Source organism: Corvus cornix, chromosome 4 (assembly GCF_000738735.6).
Source record: "Corvus cornix cornix isolate S_Up_H32 chromosome 4, ASM73873v5, whole genome shotgun sequence".
Lineage (NCBI taxonomy): Eukaryota > Metazoa > Chordata > Aves > Passeriformes > Corvidae > Corvus > Corvus cornix.
The window spans coordinates 60246791-60266386 of record NC_046334.1 but is presented as its reverse complement, the minus strand read 5'-3'; the positions used below and the strand labels follow the sequence as shown (position 1 = coordinate 60266386).

The 19596-nt window shown below is 38.0% G+C and overlaps 1 protein-coding gene across 2 annotated transcripts; it reads right to left on the bottom strand.

Annotated features, from left to right (window-relative positions):
• Positions 1-1044: 1044 nt before the first annotated feature.
• On the bottom strand, positions 1045-19501 carry ZBTB49 (zinc finger and BTB domain containing 49). 2 transcript variants are annotated; one of them, XM_039551284.1, is made up of 8 exons: positions 19451-19501; positions 17880-18053; positions 14751-15856; positions 9244-9290; positions 5350-5423; positions 4528-4610; positions 4278-4439; positions 1045-2408 (listed from the first exon to the last, which is right to left on the bottom strand). In XM_039551284.1, the coding sequence occupies exons 2-8, from the start codon at positions 18029-18031 to the stop codon at positions 1738-1740; spliced, it is 2295 nt and encodes a 764-aa protein (XP_039407218.1). In that variant the 5' UTR covers positions 18032-18053; positions 19451-19501; the 3' UTR covers positions 1045-1737. The 2 variants fall into 2 exon arrangements, with proteins under 2 accessions (XP_039407218.1, XP_010400201.1); XM_010401899.3 differs by lacking the exon at positions 19451-19501 and adding an exon at positions 19074-19444.
• Positions 19502-19596: the final 95 nt, after the last annotated feature.

The window sequence follows — 19596 nt, the reverse complement described above, 5'->3', positions numbered from 1 at the left end:
CCACATTTTGCCTTAGGCACCATTGCAAGGAAAGCAGAGTGAGAGGGAGCATGAGCACACATGGTCAGGGACAGAACTGTAATACCTGGACTGTAGAATGGCATGTGGACAGTTCCCACAGGGAACTGCAGTGCTCCAAAGCAAATAATGCAAAAGGCAAAAAATGAGGGGAGAGCTAAGGATTCACATGTATAAAGTGTTCCCTGCTTAATCCATATGGGACTGTATTCAGCTAGACTATGTGCTATTTTTAACACACACCGTGTAAAAGCTGCTGTGTTTTGACTTCACTGGCTGGAAAAACAGAGTTTTTAAGTTTCTTAGTATATGAGCATTACAAGAAAAGAAAGCTGAGGAAAAAAAATTCCAATTTGCTCTCCAGTGCAGCTGAATTTTTTTTAACTGGTCTGTTAATGTAGTAAAAAAGCTTTTTATAACATTAAATAACTATTGAGAGAAATGTGTATCTTTTGAAACTCACACAGACAGTGTAATGGGCTGTCCCTTTTGTGTGAAGGATGCCATCCTATGCTGTGGCCAGAAACACTCTCTCATTTTAACTCTGGGTGAAAGCAGTTAAAAACAGGAAGGTACAAGGACCAAGTAAAGGAAGTAAGGAAGTGAAGCCCCAAATTGTAACGTATGGTGGTTAACACAACAAGAGATGGAACAACTAGTTTTGAATTCTTGGGGGAAAAAATTGGTGAGCACTTTAAAAAGATAGAAACATACTGTATTTTCCAAGCTTTAAACTTCCACAGAATGTCATATATCTGTAGCAAGCAGTTTGAAATGCAGCAACTATTCAAAGCACCAAAGCAGAAACAGGCCTCTAAGCAACGTTTCTATCCTGTAACAGTCTATTTATTCCATTAATCAGCCAATGTTTTATACTCATTCAAGCACAAGACAACCCACTGGTGTATTGATTGCATTTATTTTACAGTGCATCTCTTCTCGTGGTGGCATCCCCTTTAGCATTGCAAAGAGATCTGGAATAGATGGAACTGTTACTGAAAATCCTTCACAGAAAGACAAAACATATCAAGCAATGTAAAACAACTTCCCTTTATTCACGACTTGATCTTGGCCTTCATTGTACAAATAATTTGCTGTGCAAAATAGTTTATAAAATACTAAAAAAAGCGCTTTTATTGTAAAAAAATAAAGTTTCTAGATATACAGTTACTTTGCACTATCACAAATATTGTCCAGTATTTAACATTTAAATTTAATGTCACCATGCTCAGGTCCTGTAAACCAATGACCCTACTGGTAAGAAAGCCACTACTGAAACTCAGGTTCACTAGGGACTGGTTAAGCATTTTCCTCCTGCCATATCTACACCCTCACACGGCTTTGATGACCCATACTTGGAATTGTATCCATACCATGAAATTAGACACTGGCCATCCTTTCCTCCATTGTCAGGTAAAAATTCTAAGTTAAATGGCAAATTCAGTCAGCAGAAAATTTTAGTATATCATGGCAATAACACAGGAGCTACACAGTGCAGTCACAGAACAACAAAGGTCCCCAACAGTGCATTTAAACTTTGCTGAGAAGCAGTGTAAATAAAGGCAGCCTACACGTGGTTCTGGGAATGAGCACTTTGATTCCTGTCAGTGTCCAAGCCACCTGGCTTAAACTCTCTGTGATCTCCCTATGCTGCAGTGCAATTGCAATCACGTTAGCATGAAACGCCTCTAAGAAGTTTTGGTACAGTCAGCTGAGCCCTCATTGCTCCAATTCGCTTTCGTTCTGCAGGGTCTTCATTGCTAAGCCCCAGAGGGTCATGCTAGAGAAGAAGGGGCCCTCGTTACTCTTGTAAGTGGCAGACAAGGCCCGGCTGCCCAGGGGGTCACTGCAGTGGCTGTCCAGGCCAGCCACGGAGGAGCGGATCATGGGAATGCTATCAGACTGCAAGGGTCCCTCTGCTGAAGACACATCTGCGTCTGCATAAGCATATGCTGCTGGTGGAGTTTGCTGTGCCTGGGCTTTCAGGAGTTTAGCAGAATCCACACCGAGTTTCTCTGGGTTTGCTGCACTGTGGTGTTGGATCATTGATCGCAACTTACAGTATGAATCCGCAGAACCGTCAAACTCAGCCGAGTTTCCAGCTGGGCGAACAGGGAATTTAACAGACACTGGTAACAACGTGACAGACATTTCTTGGCCAAAAGAGTCAGAACTCTGGGACTTGTCAAGGTCGGGCGTTTCGATCCCTTGAGCGAATTCCTCAAGTGCGTTCGGCCCCTCCTCGGAGGCTTTGCAGTGCATCTTCTTGTGCCGCCGCAGCACGGCCGAGCGAGTGAAGCACTTGTTACACGTCTCACAGGTGTAGGGCTTCTCCCCCGTGTGAGTCCTCACGTGTCTGCGCAGGTCCCCAGAGCCTGCAAAACATTTCCCTACGAGGCACAAGTGATAAATTCAGATATTGTTCTTAACACAAGTGAATAAACATGTTTTATTTACAGAAACTATCAAGTGATACGGTATCATATGTCCCAGTCTCTTATCTAGAACAGGTTCAAACAAGTTCCATCTATTTTTACAATTCCATTAACTTGTTTCTTCTTCTTGATCTGATTTTCTAACTTGTGTTTCCCAATGAGTGGGTTCAGTTTTTGTCTCCAGAGACAAGAATATCCATTAGTATTCGAAAGCTGTGAGTGCTCTTAGTTTGTCTCAATCTTCATGGAGAAAAAAAATAATTTTAAACTATCATTTTAATTTGTCTGTCTGGAAAAACAATATGCTGATAAGCTTCTAAATATATTCTTCCAGTGAAAGCTTCATCATAGAAAGAAATGGTTTGTTCATTACCAAGCAACAACGCTCAAACTGCTGACAAAGTTAGCTTTTTTGTTAACTATAGGCTAAAATAATGCCACAGTCCTAGCCAGAGAATGTGTGAGAACTGTAATTTTTTATTGCTGTAAATATTAGAATACAGAAAAATATTCCACTGTTTGCCTATCTCCAAAGCTACAGACTCAAATAAGCTCAATCACCATACTGCAAAGAAAAGTGTCTGAGGCTGAACCAAGGCAAAGTGTAGAAGAACAAGCAGAAAAAGAGAAAATTAATTTCCAGAATTGCCACATGATTCAGACACCTCACATTCTTTAAAACAGTAGAAGTAAGCTTGTGATTTTTATCTCATTTATTTTGTGAGGACAGATACCAACTAAAACAAACTGTATTAAATGACTGCCCAATAAAACTGCAGTCTCGATTTCCAGCAGCATACTTTCTACTTTGCTGCACAGATTTCTCTTCAGAACAGCCATTAAACAGTAATGATAATACATGTGGATCTTTTGCATAATGTGAATGATTTCTTAATGCTTCATCAGAGCCTCTTTGCACAATTTTTGTCTTTTCAGAATAAGATGACTTGGCTAAAATCAAAAATATTCAAAAGACCACTACAAGACAAAATGAAAACAAGCCTGTTTAATGACAGCAACACAACTGATTGATTGTACTTTCATATCCTGCACGTCTATCCCCTCATTCTAATGCAAGACCTCCTGATAATATTGGCTTTTTCTAAACATACTGCAGTTGGATTTGAACGTATGAAGCTACCCTCCTCCAAAGCTGATTCCTCAGAACATGAATGAAATTCTGTCAAAATAGCACATAATGGCAAAAAAAACCCCCAGTATGCAGGATGCATAATCTATGTAATCTATGAGATCAGGATGGACCTGATCAAAAGCCATTTTCAGACCACCTGGCAGTATGGCCTAACAGATTTTGAAAACGGGTGTTCTGAAACATTGCTCAAGTTTTGATTTTATTCCAGAGGTTGAAGCAAAGTAACAAAGGGTTGTTATTATCAAACTCCGTGGGTGAATGGAGTTAAAATCAAATGGTATGCAACTGGAAAAAAAAAAGACCCCATCAATAGCCAAGTAATGTCAGACCTAACTTTCCATCAGAAAGGACTATTCTGCAAATAGATCTATTTTTGAAGCAGCTACTATGAGCAGCTCTTTAGCAAACATGTCCAAATACAATGTTGATTCCTCTTAGTTTCTCTAATTTTCAACTGAAATTCTCTTTTAAATCTATGAGAAATAAAGGAGTTTATTACACCAAATTAAAGACTATGAAGCATGCAAGACAGAAGATTTTGTGACTAACTTTCACAATATGGCATTTCAGTTTAAAACAATTTTGGTTAATTGTTATTCTGCTGACAAAGGAACTTCTACTTATTATTTGAAAAGCAAAGACACAACCAAGCAATGCACAGTGAACCTTACCACAAGCTGAACAGCTGTATGGTCTCTCTCCAGTGTGCCTGATTCTGTGCTTTACCAATTTTCGTTGCATATTAAATGACTTCCCACATTCATCACAGGTGAATACTTTATCTGCTGTATGGGTCTTTTTGTGCTCCTTTAAATTACTGAAGTTACTGAAACCTAGAAAAATATGACAGACACTGAGATTAAAATGACTCCTCACATTTCAGTCAAAAAACCTGAGGCAGAAATTTTGGTTCTTACACACCTCTGCCACAGATATCACACAGGTGAGGCTTTTCTCCAGAATGAATAATTATATGGCGCTGAACATCACCAGAAGCAGCAAATCTGTAACACAACACAAAACCCAATCAGTGTCTTTATAAGGCCCTTATTTCCCTAAACTGAGTCTCATATGGAAATTGGCTTTAATGAATGCCTGATGTTCTGAACAAAGACCTAATACACAGATAAATGGATGCAGTTAAGAAAAACATTTTTAAACTGACAATGTCCAATTAAATTTATGCTAGGAAAAAAACTCCAAAAAATATTTTTACCATTAATATTACCAATTCATTCTCCATTTTATGCTATTCCTGCATTAGTGTATTTTCTGTCACCTGTTAGCTAGCAGATTTAATGCTTTGCTTAAATTTTTCAAACTTCCCATACTTCAGAATTCCATAAAATGTTAAAAAAAGTATCATCAAATAACGAAAAAAATGTGAGGGAAAGGTACAAATGTGCATGATTTATTGTGACTCACACTGTTCAAAATATATGCAACAATATACAACACAATACATATAACACAACAAAATACACTCAAAGCTATTCTTATCTACATACCAATGTACAAAAAACTCAGACCACAAGCTCTGGTGACACGATTACTTTACTCAGTACAAGTCAGTTGCAGACATTTATGTATTTTAATCCCATTAGCACACATTTAAACCCAGTGTCTTCTAAATAAAATGGAGCAGCATGCTGCCTTAGCTCTTGGCCCTTAGTTTATCACAAAGATTAGCAGAAAACATGAACAAATTTTTTCACGTTAACTAAGATGAACAATTCTCCTCACCTTTTCCCACAGATTTCACAAATGTATGGCTTCTCACCAGAATGTCGACGTAAATGTGTCTGGAGATTACCTGCCTGAAGAAGAGTAATTTAAGCATTTAAATTCAGCTTGCCTGTTGTTGTATACAGTTAAAAAAAAACCAATGATGGGAACTATGAGATTGGCTTTTTATTCCTACTTCAAAGGCAGACTAAGAAGACTACAAAGCATGTATGAACTCAAGCATTCTGCTCTAGTAAAGACAGACTACCATGGACTTCAAGACCAAGTTGTTTATGTATGTAATTATACATTGACAAGAACAGAAATGGGGAAAAAATAAAAACAAGAAGCCTAAAATCAAATGCTAAGTGAAAAAAAAGACCTATAATTGAAAGCACATCAAATGATAAATTAAAATTATACTATCTAGAATGCAGTGAAAAAGAGAACTTACTAACTTACTAGCAATATGGCTCATGTTAGTCTTACTTTCCCTGTCCTACAAATAAACTACTGTTACACAAGTATGTCTGAATTCACCTACCAGATGGTTAAAAAGAAAAGAATAGGGTGAGCATTCCTCTATCCATAAAATACTCAGATGCTTCAAACCTGAAATTATTTACTCATACCAAAATAAAACAGAACAGGTGATACAGAAAAGAACAAATTGGACTACTAGTAACTATTTTATTACATATCTTTCCTCTCTCAATCCTCTAAAAATCATGCTAGTCTAGCAGGCAAACCAGACTATGACTAGATAAAACCTTCTTACTGAGTCCACCTTTTTTTTAAAATGTTCTAAAGCCTCTGGTCCTTCTAAATGGCTACTCCCCTGAGTCCAGCTCTCACAAGCACAAGACACACCTCGTAGAAGAGCTGCAGATGTTCCAGACATTGCGCCTACTTCCATAGGCAGTTTTTAGCCCTTCCACTCCCTTTGACTGATATCTGCCTGGTTTTATTTGAGTGCAATAAAGAAACATTAAGTCCTTTACACCAGGAAAGAAAATTTGAGATGCAAAGATTATCATGTCCCACCAGTCACAGTAAGACAACAAAAGTAAGACCCAGAGTAATTTCTTCTGACTCATTTAGATAATAAATTACCTGTTAAGATCCATCATTGTAATCAGACCTGATAATATACCAGAACTCAAGTACTGCAGACACACACAAACAGAGGACAGTATCAAATGGATCAGTGTTTGAACCCTGAAAGAGCTTTCTTTAACCCCTGCAAATTTTTTCAGACAACCGTGTGACTGAACCACTGTTTTCTAAGGCCAAACTTTCTAATACTGAAACCCACTCAAAGAGAGGCATTAGGTACTTATTTCTGGGGAAGAAGAAGATGAACCAGGGAATAATTTTTGCTTTTCAAAGACAAGGGATTTTATGCAGCAGTGCATTTTAGAAAAACATACAGAAAAAAAGACAGAACCTTTACTTCTATCCATGTCACAAACAAATCCTATAATGGGCATTTGAAAGTTATTCCAGATAAAGACAGAAGGTAAATTTGAAGTGCAACAACTATTTTGAAATAGTTCCCATAAAGGCATTTTAAGTAAGAATAAAAACATTTTACATAAAGCAGCAGGTAGATCAATTTCTTTATTACAAGCCTATGTCCTTTCCTCCTAATGAGGGCAAAGCTTGTTACTAACTGTGCTAAGACAAAAAACAGTAAAAACATCATTGGCTTGTATCCTTTCTTAAGCTTTAGAGCTGGCACACAACCTTGGTTAAAGCATCACATGCCATCCCAATGAAAAAAACTTAAGGGGACTTTTGCTTGCATTTCAGTGCAAGAAAAAAAATGCTCAGAAGAATCCCCTTAATGGTTACATAGAACTCCTCACAAATTTGGAGACCAGAGAGATATGCCAGACTTAGTCCTTCTGTAAATGGCAAGCTTTGAACATGAAGGAACTAATGCACATGGGCTCCCAAAAGAATCTCTGCAGAAGGAGGTAAAACACAATATCCTGGATCACCAGCCAGAGAGGCTTCACATCACAACAAGCTGTGTACAAGTAGTAAGGGAAGATGCAGGCTTGGAAGTAAAAAAAATGACTGTTTTCCTCAAAAAATCAAAGACATTTATGGCTGTTTGTCCCCCTATGAGTTCCCATGTAAATTTCCCCTACTTCCTTCACTTTCTGCTCCACATTCCAACATGCAGCACATCAGCTACTATCTGCAGGAGCAGACATCCCACCATGCCCAACAGCTGCACTGTCTCAAAAGCACAGATCATGAAGGCTTAAATGAGAAAAGTGTTTCTATTTCTGTGCCTACAGACAGAGAAGATAAAGGCCAAGATTAGAGATGGTATTTTAAGCAAGAAGTAGATAGTAATTATCCTTGCATCTTACTTTCTTGTAGGTGAAACCTCACTTATTTGCAGGATTCAAAAGCAAATACCTCAGCAATATGCAAGACCACTTTATGACCAGAGAAAGAACTGCAGCACAGAGGCTGAATGCTCTGGCTTGTATGCTGGACATGTAGGGGCTGTCCACCAATATGTATCTACCTACACCTTCAGGCAAGTGTGGTAACACAGAGCAAAGGGAAGCTGTTTGGGCGTGTTTAATTAAAAGGCAAAAATCTCCAGCCTTGTCAGGGGTTTTGTTTGAATCTGTAATTAAAGAGGAGCAAAGTGTGTTGCATGAGGAGTCTGTCATGCCTGTCATACACTCTGAGTGTGTGACACTTCCCCCCTCTTCCCCCACTGTAGTAGTACAGAATACCACTTCATTTGCCAAAGGTACTTTTAATGGAATTTGGAAACATCCATGTTTTTCTTTTAATAACTAGAAGCTCAGCCCTCAAAATGAATGAAAATGCTCTTCTTTGCCTAAAAATAAGACCCAGTTTTGCTGAAAATTGTCCAATAAGCATGATGAAACAGTATTGTTCACTGGATGCAGTCTTATATTGATATTTAGCAACAAGGTGGAGGACACAAAGGCATCAGATTCATGGGTCAAAAAAGTCCCACTGGTGGGCTGTGAAACTGAGACAAGCACAACCAGTGGACAGGCAAAGAGCATGTAGCTCTAATTCTTAAACCAGGACCCATAAGAAATGCCAAAGCTATTCAACAATAATTATGTAATCTTAATATAAAAATATGCACCTGTTTACTGTCTGCTGTACTTAGATGTGCACACCTCAACCACGAAATCAGAAAGGAAATGGGCATACATAGTGAGACAACTAGGCACCAAATTTGTAGAAATACATATTAGCTGTTGTACCCAGAACAGGAAGCAAGCACTGGAGGGCAAATTGAGCAGCTTAAGCTTAGGCCCTGTATGTAAGTACGGAATTTCACAAGAAGTTTTTCTTAAATCATAGCTGAGTTTTGTCACTTCAGACAGACTGTGATGTTCTCACTGAAAGAAACTCAGACCAATTATACGGATACAAATTTTTTTTTATCTGACTCAAATCTACTTAACAATTTATGCCATTTAGGAAGATGAAACTTTATTGTGAATACAACACTACATAAAACATGAACCTGCACTGTTTCCAGACACTGTAAAAATGCTATTCACAACTTACCCCTAAGCATAAAGCAAAAGAACAGTTTGGAAATGAATGTTCTCTGTATTTCAAATATAGTTGTGGCTCTGTATAGTTAAACATTCATTTGAAGGTAAAATACATAACACATCTACTGAGAGCAGACAGAATCAAAGACACAGAATGCATCAAAGAAATCCAAAACATTCAACATGTTATTTTTAAATAAGGCATTTTAATAATTTATCCCTAATGTGAATTCTGTCTTTTAACAAAAAAAAAAAAATCTAATCTTAAACCCAAGATTTTTAGAATCAACACAGAGATGCATTTCAAGTGTAAGTACCATATAATTTAAAATATTCCCACCTGTGAGAAGTGTTTCCCACAAATGTTACATTCAAAAGGTTTCTCACCTAAAAGAAGAAACAGAACATAGAACTTCTAATAGTTGCAGTAGAACAGAAATGGTTAAAATTGGTACACTTCCTTTAAAACATGTAATGTAAGAGTAAAAAATATTCCCAAAAGGACACTTACCTATGTATTTAAGGGGAAATTCAAGAGGGAAACACAGCTTTTACCACTAAGTTTGTAAGGCAGACTTGCTCAGAAACAGAATTTATCTTTCAAAACAAGTAGAAGAGTTTTGATATGAATGGGTGCAGGTTTTAATTTTTTTAAATGCTTTTCATTTGAAATGAAAGGGGCATCACATCACCAGAAAGAACAGAATAGATGATAAGGCCCAACAACAACTGTGATGGGAAGTGTACCTGTTTTTTCACTTGCACAGACAGAGACACATTCTTAAAAAGAAGGAGGAATGAAGGGAAGCTAATTTGGAAGAATTGTGTTTTCTGATTTCAGTGTCTACCATACATCTCTGCTCAGCACATAGCCATTCACTTCCAGAAGATACATACTTGCCTTCAAATTCTCATCCTATATAAAACTATCTGAAGATTAACCCAAGTATTTTACTCCAAAATTCTGAATTCATACATATAAAACTGTTATTCTTGAACCTTGAAAAACAGATTAGCAGCTTTAGCAAAAACTGGTGCAGTCCACTTCAGCTTTTCAAAATAACTTGACTCTCAATCTAGAATGTGACTGCACAACAATTCTCTTGCTGTCAATTTAAGACAAATATGTTTTCGTTATAACTTTTCCTCCTCTACAGTATTTCATAAAGGTGGGGTTTTTTTCCCCTGCTTAGTTCTTGGTTTCCTAGTTTTTGCACTGTTGATAAAATTCTATGGGCATTTTTTAGAATTTTGAAAACAAAAATGATGCTCAAATGCCATTGATTCAATGACAGTCACACTTCTCATCATCTTTCATGAGTCTAGCTATACATTTAAAGGACATTTATAACTGTCCCACATGTGCAGGGCAACAAAACTGGTATAAATCCATGTGATTTTAAAAACAGAACATTTCCAAAGGGAAAAAGAGCTCTTACACTGTTTCATCTTGGCTGTGATTAAAAATTCTGTCTAAGATTTTTATTTACTTCTTTAATTGTAATTTTCCAGACTTTACAGAAAACCTCTTGGCTACTCTTCCAGTAAGTATTCTTTACATCAGAAATGTTACAAGCAACATCTATCATATCCAGGTGTGGAAATTCCATTTTTCTTTCCTCCTGCCAAATACAGACTAAGTTCTTTCAATATATTTTAGGATCAAGGACTAAATGCAGTTCTCTTTAGATTTTAAAACACAGAGTTAACATACAGTTATGTTACTTCACAGATTGTAACCCTGCAGTTAGTCTGACAACTTGAGGCTTTATCTGCTTTGTCTACTTAATAAAGAATGGAAATCTGGCAGTTTTAAAATTTTTAAATTTTAAAAAATTAAAATTTTTTAAAATTTTTAAAATTTTCTTCAATTAAACATAAAAATTATGAAACCAGTAAATCAACTATAAAGTAACTCAACTATAAAGAGCACTGAGGCTTGATTTCATTATGGCTTTAAACTTGCAAAACACTAAAAATTCTGATACTGACAACACAAATGTAAATGAAACCAACAGGGACCCAGATCTGTAGCAACTGGGAAGAATTTTAAAAACCATAAAAGCATCAAGATAATATGCAATGGAGGTTAAAAAACACTAGTAGCAATTTTTGCAGAAATTACCCATACAAGAAAAAAGTGACTGTAGACCTAAAGAACAGTATCTGAATAGGAATCCACTCTGAAACGACTAGAGGGAGAGGGAAGGAAGTGGAGGCTCAAATTTCTCAAAACTATTGTTGTAGGCTGCATGCAGCCTCATCCTAACTGTACTGATGTACAAAGAATTGGAAGTTTTTTCCCCCAAGATAAAGAGAAAACAAAAGGGTTTTTTTTAAAGAAATATCAAATTTGTTTTTGGAGAACAATTTTGCACTTGCATAGAATTCCAAACCACTGGGCTTATCAAGTAACCCATTGCTCAGAAGCAATTAGCCTCACTGTACCTGAGGGTGTATTAGTAAGAGCACAGCTAGTAAGCTGAAGGTTATTCTTCTCTGCCTATCACTGGTGAGACCATAACTGGAGCCTTAAGACAAGAAGGCAAACAGGAAATCTCACTGCTGTCTACAGGCTTGGGAAGGCAGAGGCAAGCAGGTTGTTCCTGGTACACAGTCCTAGGACAAGAGGTGGCAGACCCAAGTTTGATCACGACAAATTCCAATTAGACATATGAAAATAATCTTTTATCCCATGAGGGATCACTGGGAGTGACTGACTGGAGAGGTTGTGGAAACTCTGTCCCTGGAGATGTCCAAAATTTTCACTACGCAAGGTCATGAACAAAACAACCTGATGTAATTTGATGTGCCTTGAGCAGGAGACTGGAGTAGATTACCTCAGGAGATCCATTCCAATCTAAATTATTCTATGATTCTACAACTGTCAATGAATTCCAAACCAAAAACCTGATCTGAGAACACCAGGATTGTACCCTTCTTGTTCAACACTCTGCAAGAAGAGGTGAAGATAAAGTACACAATAGTGGGATCCATGGCTGGATCAACAGCAATAAACTGGGGAATAGTAGTAACTGAATACAATTTAGACAATGCTTAAACAAACATCCAGGGGACTTTACTTTTGAACCAATTGGGCTGCCTTGTGTTTTCTATCTTCTGTTGCATCGTTCTTGTTCAACACTCTGCAAGAAGAGGTGAAGATAAAGTACACAATAGTGACCAAAGCAGTGTTGTGTCAGGTCCAGAGGAGAAAGGCAAGAAGGCATAAGACGAAATCACAAAGGTAAGGAGCTGTACTCACTAAGGCATGGAATGCTGGAAGTTTCTCAAGCAAAGCTGGGAATGAAAAGGTTGAGGATCAACAATGTATTACATGGCAGTGCTACTCTGTTCCTGTTGCATTCCATCCTGCCAAGAGTTCTTTCCATTGGCCTGGGTTTATTTGGGGCTGTTCTTTTGAGATGTTCCCTGAAAATACATAAAATACCCCAACAAAACCACTGGATGTTCCTGGACAGGTATGGACTATATAAGAGAGATATACTTGCTTCCTTTTTTTCAGACAGGTCAATATAATAAAGAACAAATTATAACATCCAGTCAAAATCAATCAAAGTCAATGCAGTAAGCTCTGTTTAGAGACTCCTTTAAATGTCCACTACAATACAATTAGAAGAGCCAGACATGCCAGCACAATGATTGTTGAACACAGTCTGGCTGCCTTCACATAGAAAACTCATCAATGCACCCATGCTAACCTGCAAATTCTTTAGTAGTTCCTAGTGTTCAGGGACAGAGACTTTCGCAAGTGCTTTTTCTTGACAACTGGGCCACCACAGCACTTGTGTTGAAAGAATTGTCATTTGTGGGTTAAAAACAGGTTTGCCAGTGTGACATGTCCATTTCAGCTTCCTCTATCTCTTCTGCGAAGCTGCATTGGGAGGACTTTCAGTGAACTGTAATACTTAAATGCCTGCTAACCCTTTTGCTTAGCTCTAGAAAATGAATGTTTTTAAATAAAATTGATTAGCTAGCAATCTGCTATGCTTTCTGAAGTGGCAGATGAATAGAAATGGCTTTTAGCATACACTTCTATTATTTAACTACCCGTGTATCTAACATAACAATACAAATGTGCCCTGTACCTTCTACTAAAGATCTTCCCAATATTAACATCCTACTCACTAGCCACTGCAATTTTCCAAACACTCTTTTTGCACTAGTTGGGTATTTAAAAAAAAATTAACATGAATAACAGCAAAACAACAGGGAATAATTCCCAAAAATAACAGAGAAGCAAACAGGCATTTCTAGTCATAGCCTTGCCTCAGTTTTTCCATCCTTTGATGTGCTTATTATTTGTTAAACTTAGGCTCTTACACTTTTGTCATCTTAGCACATCTATAGAAGAATGCTAATGCCAAATTAACTAGCACTCAAGTCTGGAATTTTTGAAAACTACTGGAAGAAGATGGTGTGTGAAAAGCAGCACAGAATTCCAGAATCCTGAGGTCTCTCTAGCACAAACTCACATGTTACTGCAGTCTCTCCCTTAGCAGGGACTTTTCTAGATGCTCTTGTCTTCTATCTGATCATCTATTTTCCTGAAAATCTAAGATATTAAAATATACCTGATGATACCAGCTCAAACCAGATAATAAGATTCAAAAAAATACAAGGCAAAGAGAGGATCTAGGTAAGAGGCATATGGAACTCCTTCACAGGAGAAAAAATGTAAAAAAAATATTAGAAACATAAACATACAGAAGCAGTTAAAGCTAACAATTGAATATTCAGGAAGCTAATGCAAAATGTTCATATTTTCAGGTTCTGGGAAGATTTTTCTATGAATAAAATGGAAAAGTAAACTTTTAATTCTAAGGATCAGTTAAGAAAATAAATTAATGTCTGCCAAGAGCGTTTCATATTTAGTGTCAAAGTACCAATACGTGGATGATCATTTCCAAAGTGATGTTTATTTGACACGATTGAGAGAGATGCATTTGTGTATTTAATACAGGGGAAAAGAAAACCAAAAAAAATTCGACAGCTTAATCAGGAGTAACACCATCTCAAGGACTTTAATCAATGGTGTTACCTGACTAGCAAAGGTAATTCTTAAAAACTCTTCTAAAGAACTTAATAATAATGTCCTAATAATAGGACATGCTGTTTAAATTGAACAGATAAATTAATTAATTTGAAGTTAAATTAGGTCTTGTTTTTCACTAGAATAAAAAGATACTTAAAAATAAATCTATGTTAGGTTTAAAAATATTACCTGTGAGTTTTTAAAACAAAGTACATTAATTCAAAATTCCCATTTACTCTGCAGCTTGCAAGAGCCTTACTCTCTAGGTAAACACAATTAAAGTTGTTATAAAGCATATTTCTACAGGTTAAAAAAATTACCACCAAGGCCCAATCACCTGTATCTTACAATGAATATATGACCAGAGAACAGAGGTATTCTAGTATACTTATAGTACCATTTATTTGTTTACACTTTTTATTGTTATCTGGCTCAAACATCTGGGCCACCAGACAAACTGACTAGAAATGACTCACCTAAGTGCAGGACAAAACCAAAATTTTCACTGAAATTTCATTTTCACTGAATTCCCACAATGTTCTTTGAAAAAGCACCCAAAATCCCAAATACATAGGAGAAATCTTTTCTACAACTCCCAGCAAAACTCAGTATTACAGTTCTTTATTCCTGTAGGAATATCCATCAAAAAAAAACCCAAAAAAACCAACAAAACCAAACCACAACCTTTTGAAAGTAGACCCCTAACCAGCATCTCTCAGTCAAAAGACACTGCAAGTTATTCTCTGTAATTTAAATATTTGGTCTGCAGACCAAATAACTGATAACTGTACCTGTATGAGACCTTTTGTGTAGCTCCAAATTGCTTGGATGCTTGAAAGCTTTCCCACATAACTCACAAGTATATTGTTTCTGTGACTGAAGAGTCTGTGATTGTCCTTCTTGTTCCAAAGGACCTTGAGATCTTTCCACTTCAACAGTTTGTTCAAAATTCTCAGAATTCACTAAATCTTCAGCTTCTTTTTCATCAGTAACTCTAACATCTGTCGTGCCCGTGGTACTTTCATTTACAGGTTCAATTACTTCTGTTATTCTATTGTCATCACTTTGGGGCTCAGAGGGCTGCTCTGCCAGTTTCTGAGATCTTAGAAAATTTAACTTTTTGAGGTGTATTGCCTTTTTCAGCCGCATCTGTCTGGTGGGCTGCATAACTGTGCTCTCTGCATCTTGGTCTGGAGCAGCTTCATTCGCAGACTGAACCAGAAAGTTTGATGGTAAATGATCAGAGGTTTCCAGAATACACTCGGAGTGATTGACAGTGCAAGAATTATTCTCCACTGTGTTTATTTCCGTGGATGTGTTGTAAGAAAAGGATGGTTCTGCTCCTCTCTCATGATCAGAGCAAGTGTTTTGTTTATAGAACTGTTTGCTGTAAAAGTTGCGTAGTTTATAGTAGTAATTTGGTTGTTTAAATGGAAGATCTGTGCAGCTGCCATCTAAAGAGTCTTGTGGTTGTTTCTGTCCATCACCCGAGGGGGTGTGAAGATTAACAGACTGTGATGCATGTGAGTGGTGCTCAGCCAAGACTTTGTTAGTTTGTGTGTCAGCTGAGCACTCAGGCAATAGGTTTGTCCCATAGCCATCACTGGCACAGCTGGTATCCGTACCCAAAGTGTTCTGCAGTGAAAATACACTATTACATGGCATGCTGGCTGCTTGCTCCACAGCTGTAGAAGACTTTAAAAAGGTGTGACAAATGTTCAGCACATTTTGCACTTGGAGACATTGTGCAATGTCCAGCATAGCTTGTACATTGTCCTGGCTAAGATCCAGGTGGGAGGTGTACATGAAGTCCAAGATCTGGCCTATACCACCTACATTTTTAATGTCCAAGTGAAACACATCATTCTTCTGGCCTGAAGAATTCTGGAAAAGGGTCCTGATAAAATAAGACAAATATTCAAATACAAACACAAATAATTCACAAACGCTGCAATAAGAAAAATACACACACACCTCAAATAGGCTGTCTGGTATGAAACAACAGTTTGTAGTCCAAGGTCTTACCTAGATTGTTGTATTTTTGAAGATGAATTTCTCAGAACTGCTCAATTACTTGTCCTATATATTAGTCCTACATTAGTGCACTTGAAGTATAAATCAAAGCAAATGATCCTTTATCTAACTTTAATTCTGTATTTTTTCATGCTTTCAAATAACACCCTATCCTTGTGGTTTCTTATGCACTGTTCTTCACATATTAGGTGCCATGGTGTATTTGTGGAAAAATTGCAAAACTGGTTGACTCAGAACAGTTTTTCTCCTTTCATCATGGCAAATCAAACAGGACATGAGAAATTTTCTAGTAAAATGGAGAAGACAGACCTCAAAGTCAGCTAAACTATTCTCCTCTGGCAACTGAGCTTGTCCACCAAACTCTATCAGTAAACCTATCGAAGTTCTTAGCATTAGTTCTTTCTCCACAAATACACAAGAGGATGGCAATATTAAACAAGATAATGGCCTTATTTTCAATCTATTCTCTCATATTTAAAAAAAGTACTTTTTTTACTGGTACTGGATGAGAACCAACTAAAAGAATAAGGAAGAGTACAGGTACATAATCCTAAAATGGCAGTGCAACCAATACTCACTGAATTTTCACTGAATCTTTAAAGTGAAATGAATTCAAAAAACTTCTTACTATTTGATGTAAAGTATTCTCAGCATCAGAGATGTAGTTCTTCACGTGCACAACCAGTCCTAGATTAAGTGGGTTCATACTCTCTCTCAGTCAAAAATTTTATACCCTCACATTAAAATCCTGATACTCCCACAGTAAACAATGACATACAAATGGGGTCAGGTCACTCATATGTAGTTATTTACCTACACTAGAAGATGCCCCAAACGGGCATTTGCAGGCTAAATCTCAAATTAGGTTTTGTTTAAAGGTGGGCATAATATCGAGGAGCTCTAAATCCTAAGAAAATGTGAGTCTATGCTGAAACTTTAGAAATGAAGGGGATACTCTGAAGCCAGTGCCCACATCCAAATTCTTTCATCAATTTAAACCATCTTATCTAAATTAAAACCAGAACTATAATGAACAGATCTGGGTTGAGAGTTTAAATTAATTAGCCACTTATATCCTATTGAATTTTAATAGGAGTTGAGCACTTAGCTCTTTTTAACTACTTCAAAAATTTGGTCTTTGAGCATAATTGCACCTCATCAATAGTACACCACTAGAGGAGAAAAAGGAACCTCTTATCTTTTTTCCCTGGTCATAACATAAAAATACGTTTCTTACAAATGAATTAGCAGTCAAGCTTTAGAGATGTTTCAAGATGTTTCAAAAACTGCCAGATCTAGCAGCTTACTCATAACTAATATAAAACACTAAGTTGGGAGATCCAGCACCCTCCAAAATTTGGAGGCACAACTGAGGGCAGTACAGAAGGGGAAGAAAAGAGTGATGTGGCCTAATGGGCCACCTGTATACTCTAAAACACAGTTGTTGTCTCTGAGAATCTGAGAAAGTAGAGATTCAGCAATAACCTATATAGTCAAATTTTATTTAGAATATGATTTTTGAAACAAGTCACATTATTCAGAAGTGGATAACGTTTCATCAATTATATCCCTTATCTGGGTCTGTTAATACACTCTACTACGTTCCTTGCAAGCAGTTATCTTTTTCTAGTGAAATACTGAATGCAGGTCCCTGCCAGAAACATTATATGAAGCCCTGTAAGCAAGTAAATCACAAAAATGTCAAAATCAAAGAGCATACTGTGAATGTTTGACACAGCTTTATGTCTGGACAATTTCCCTCTTCTTCTTATATTCACAAGAGTTACTTAGTCTGCAACCAACAGAAAAAAATACACTTCTCAGAAAAACCCTCAGCCAACAGCATTTAGTTAACTTTTTAAATAGAAGAATTTTTTTTCACATACCTGAAATATTGACTGAAAGCAGCTAATACATTTTTATGTGCTTTGAAGCAGACACCTTTCACCACCAGCATGCAGTCACAGAGAAGCCCCTGAATGCGCTGTTCATGTAGCTGCTGGAGAAGATGACAGCTATGGCTAGCAACAGTGTCCATGCTAGAAAACCACTTAAATTACCTACAATGAAATAAAATGCTAAGGTGAAAATTAAATTGCAAAATTAATTTAAAATATTAAGAACATTTTTACAATTTGTTTTAGCTTTCTAAGGAAACAGACTTCAGTTTACACCTGCAATATGAGCTCCAATAACATTTTTCTGATTAAAGATGAATTACAGTACTGCTCATCAACAGATACACAGCAATACACATAAGAAATACTGATTGTAACAGAGCTTTGCTTACAACAAAGAGCTTCTGCAAAAATCTAATGGTGCTGCCAATAAGCTGAACTCCATAACCACAAAAAAATGCATCCCAATATAGCTAGCTTCCACTATAATTAGATCTTAATGCAAAAACAAATTGCATGTACAAAATCAGTAGCATTTGTAGAGGAAAACCTCAGTTTCTTCAGCCCCTAAACTCAGAAGGGAGAACATAGTACTAGTACTATTTGTTGCTGTTCTAGCCATGCACGTTTCCATTGTGGATCTGATTAGACACATTAGTATGGTATTGTTTTTAATACCATGTAATATCTACATGAAAAAATCCCCTCTGAACAGGTTGAACAGACAAGTCACACTCCCTCAGAACACATTTACATTCAATTCCATACTTCCTTTCTTAAAAATATTTTTACAAAAATGTAACGCTTCCCCTGCACACTTAAACATGACTATTCCAGCTATTAGAATAATCAGAACTTCTGCTCTTCTAACTAGGAATGAAGGAGGAAAACCATCCTATTCCAAGGAATGAAGTAGGAAAACCACCTTATGTTAAGCATTAGACAGTGGTCGCCCCATTCTCAGATGTCATGAAAGACAAAGGTTCCACATTTTAATATATCCTGCTTTACTCTGTGATTCACTGCCTCCTGCTGTATTACACGGCGGGCTATTATTATTGTGCTTTTTCTCGATTAATGCTTATCATGTTTTGACCAGGCTTTAAAATAAAGCAAGCACATTAATTTGACAAGTAACTGCTTTCTCTATGAACGTTTCCCACCACGGCATCGTGCAATTACTTTGACAACCAGTGAATTGCCTCTCATCCATCAGGTGCGTGTCTCCCCACGGGACCGGCGGGCACGGGGAGCAGCTCCCGAACTGGGGGAACCTCTCCAACACAGCCGCTATTTATGGTTAACCTCCCCTCAGAGGTGCCACAAGGAGAAAAGGACGGAGAGAGGGTTTGCCTCGCTGCGGGCCGGCGCTGCCCGGGGACAGGGCGGGCGAGCGGCCGGTGGCGGGTCGGGGGCTGCGGGCGGGCCCGAGCGCAGCCGCTGCGGCGGGAGGAGCACATGGACACACAGCCCCTGGGCGGAGGGAACGCGGCGCGGCCTGGCACGGGCGGGAGAGCGGCCGAGGGGCAGGAACCGGCCCTGCCCAGCCCAGCGCTTACCGGCTCCGGCCAACCTCCCAGCTCCATCCCCGCCAGCGGCCCCTTCCGCCGCCGCCCCCGCCCCTTCCCCTTCTCCTTCCGCTGCGCGGCGGCGGCCGGGGCGGGGACAGCGCAGGCGCGGGGACTGCGCAGGGCGCGGGGGCGGC

Coding starts and splice junctions, on each gene's coding strand:
- ZBTB49 (XM_039551284.1), bottom strand. CDS start 18,031: ATGGACACTGTTGCTAGCCATAGCTGTCATCTTCTCCAGCAGCTACAT. Junction 5,424..9,243: donor GTGGGAAACACTTCTCACAG/GTGGGAATATTT, acceptor ACTCTTCTTCAG/GCAGGTAATCTCCAGACACA. Junction 2,409..4,277: donor ATACAGCTGTTCAGCTTGTG/GTAAGGTTCACT, acceptor TGTGCCTCGTAG/GGAAATGTTTTGCAGGCTCT.